This window comes from Asparagus officinalis, chromosome 10 (genome assembly GCF_001876935.1).
Source record: "Asparagus officinalis chromosome 10, Aspof.V1, whole genome shotgun sequence".
NCBI classification, from domain to species: domain Eukaryota; kingdom Viridiplantae; phylum Streptophyta; class Magnoliopsida; order Asparagales; family Asparagaceae; genus Asparagus; species Asparagus officinalis.
Genome location: NC_033803.1, coordinates 11,609,475 through 11,612,602, shown reverse-complemented (window position 1 = coordinate 11,612,602; position 3,128 = coordinate 11,609,475). Strand labels below are relative to the sequence as shown.

The 3,128-nt window shown below is 36.6% G+C and overlaps 1 protein-coding gene across 1 annotated transcript in view; it reads right to left on the bottom strand.

The window, feature by feature from the left end:
* The window catches only part of LOC109824897 (E3 ubiquitin-protein ligase RNF170-like), a 14,311-nt gene extending 11,386 nt beyond the window's left edge, over positions 1-2,925 (bottom strand). The window contains exons 1-2 of the mRNA XM_020391528.1: positions 2,653-2,925; positions 1,742-1,941 (exon numbers count right to left, since the gene is read on the bottom strand). Coding sequence (XP_020247117.1) covers positions 1,742-1,941; positions 2,653-2,743 — 291 coding nt within the window. The 5' untranslated portion in view covers positions 2,744-2,925. The remainder of the gene's footprint in view (positions 1-1,741; positions 1,942-2,652) is intronic.

The window sequence follows — 3,128 nt, the reverse complement described above, 5'->3', positions numbered from 1 at the left end:
AGACATAATTATTGACCTCCATGGTGTAGCTAAACATTGTTTACTTAAATTAGGCTTATAGTTTATCTTCAAGGCAACCTATATCTGAGAATGCTTATCACTTTTATGCATGATGCTTATTACTTTTACTCATAATCCTTTGTATTGGAAAATGCTTTGTTAAATTCCTATTACTGAAATGAAGGATTCACTCACTGCTTTAGCTCCAAAAAAAGAAGCACGATGATGCTCCGTAAGAAGTTAAGAAGATATTTCATGGAAACTTTCCGGCCAAGAAAGTCATGATATGAGAGAGGCTTATCGTAAATTCTGAATGGCCATTTGGCGGGTAGAAAACTCTACCTTATATACAACATAAATGCATGCAACAAAGGGAGACTTCACAGTTCTTAAAGCCTAACAACCTTATTGTTATAGTTGAGATGAAAATCCCTTGATTTTATTCAGGGTGAAAAGTCTTTGGGTAACACTTCTTATCATGTCACCATCCTTTCAATAGCATATTAAAAAGATTACCATATCAAGAATAAAAAATAATTTGGAATAAATTATATAAAATTTTTAAAATAAAAAATGTTTACCTCTAATATTTTTATACAATTTTTAGTCAGATGAATGGTTAATAATTAAATAAATTGGTAAAACAAAACAAGGAAACAGTAGTTGTGTTAAAGCTAAAAAAGATTATGAAAATGGTACATGCTACGAGTATCTTGTCACTAAGGTCTGAAGTATCTGATATATATTGGTCATTTCAAATTGTATTTTATGCTAATCCCAAAATAATTAATACTATTGATATTGACCAATAACAAGAAACAGGTCGATAGTGGCTACAAAATGACTTATACAGGAGGAGATTTGATATCTGAAGTATTAAAAGTCGATTTGGCAGTGATATACAGAAACAAAATGGTAGTTGATTTGATTTATTCCGATATACTGGAAATTTTAATTTGAAACTGGAATGGCTAAAACTCCCTACATGGATGCCAACGAAGGTGAACTGAAACTGCATTCTTATTAAAAATCAAATGCAACTCCTCACCTGAAGCTTTCTCATCATAAATTAAAATACAACAATTAGAAACAAAATAAAAATGAATCACTAGCTTGATTAATAAGATTAAACTCAAAGTCATGCAAAACCTCTCAGCCTTCTCCTTGTTCATCAGATTGTGGGCACCAGAAGGAGAAATCCTTGTCCTCAGGTTTAATTATACGTATCCAAGGTGCCAACAATCAACCACAGAAGGTTGCAACTCGTTTTAGGTTTAATGAACAGACAGAGGGCATCACATGGTTTTATGATTCAATTTTATTGAGAAAGGGCAAGAGCTTCAATTGTGGAGATGGGGGAGAAAGGGAGGTAGTCAAGAATGAAGAAAGGGAAGAAGGTTCAAATTGCATAAGGAACAAATTCCTTGGGCATAATGTGAAATTGATAAAGAAGAGCTCCGGACCTTATCTTTTATTTAAGGTCAATCAAGCCTTGGGGCTTCAGTCACTTGAATTAGGTGTGAAAAGGCATATTTAAGGTCAATCAAGCCTTGGTCACTTAACCTCGTTATCTGCTAAAATACCTTAGTTTTTCCTACAAAAACTATTACTCAACCAGGTACCTTTCTATAGAAGATTATTCCTAATATACTAATAATACAAATGAACACATGGGACGCAATTATAAGAAACGTTTAAAACAAGACACAAAATGTGCACATGGCTACTTCAATAAGTTTACCTGCACAAGACTTCTCGAGCCTCCGCCAAACAAACGGTTGTACTTCTCTATGTTCTCCAGTACCCGACTAGCTTCTGGCTCATGGCGTTGATGCTGTGCAGCTTCTGCAGGTACCAATAAAGTAATAAACCGGCGACAAATGGGGCACTTGCAAGGCTGAAGTGCAGACCCATGATGCCACACTCTCAGTATACAATGCCCTGAGAAATACCCACCAATCAACTTAAGACAAGGCCACAAATAATTTAGGGTAAATTACACTAAACCCCTAGGAACTTTCATCATCATTTTGCAGTAAACCGCCAGTAACTTCTAAAATCACACTAAACACTAATATCTACTGGAATGGCATAAAACATCCTATAAGTTTTCGCATCCCACGACCACCTCAGTCCATATTCAAGATCTAATGGATTTTTTCGCATCCCATGACCACATCAGTCCATATTCAAGATCTAAATGTGCCGCCAACACAATATGTAGACTGATGCCATCACAGGGGGTTATCTGCAAAACGCAAAAAACTTTTTTTGGGGGGTCCGCAATTTCAGTAGTTATGGGGGTTTAATGCAATTCTAGAAGTTATTGGGGGTTTCCTGTAAAACTCTGAAAGTCTTTGGGGATTTAGTGTAATTTACCCAATAATATAAGTATATAACATCAAATTTTAACAAAATTGACGATTTTTTGAGGCAACAACCGACATTCTTCTGTTACTATCCTCAAATTTATTGACTAATTTGCCAAATTCTGTATTCTCGAGTTTTTCCCATAGAAGATCTAGATAGGATCCGAACCTTATCAAGAATTCCCCCAATTTTGCATCGCGACCCCAAAAAAACCTAAATTATTACTGAAATAGAGAGGAAATAAAGAATTAGGGTTTCGAAAAGGAAATCGAAAGAAATTACCACAGAACCAATGGGAGCAGTTGGCTTGGCAAGGGAGGCTGAAGACGTCGTGGCAAACGGAGCACACGTCGTTCTCCGGCGGCGACTCCATTAATTCTCTCTCTCTCTCCCCCCTCTCTCTTTATTCTCTTTCGCTTTCTCTCTCCTCCCTCTCTCTCTCTCTCTCTCTCTAGCTTTGCCTTCGTTATCGAACCGCGACCATTGATGAGCGAGGAAACCTCGAAGTACGATGACGAGGTGGCACTCCGCGGCGTGCCTCCCTTTGAATGACTCGTTTCTATTTGTTTGAGGTTTTTTTCACATTACCCCTTATATATATACAGTGATGCAACTTTGCCCCCGAATTTTCTACATTCATTTTTCGACCGCTCGATTTTCTATAAAACTAATAAATATAGTCCGGATTAACTTATGTTAGTAGTGAATTAGTGATAGCGAAAATTTAGAGGTAAAAAAAATCAGGGTGAAAGATTTGG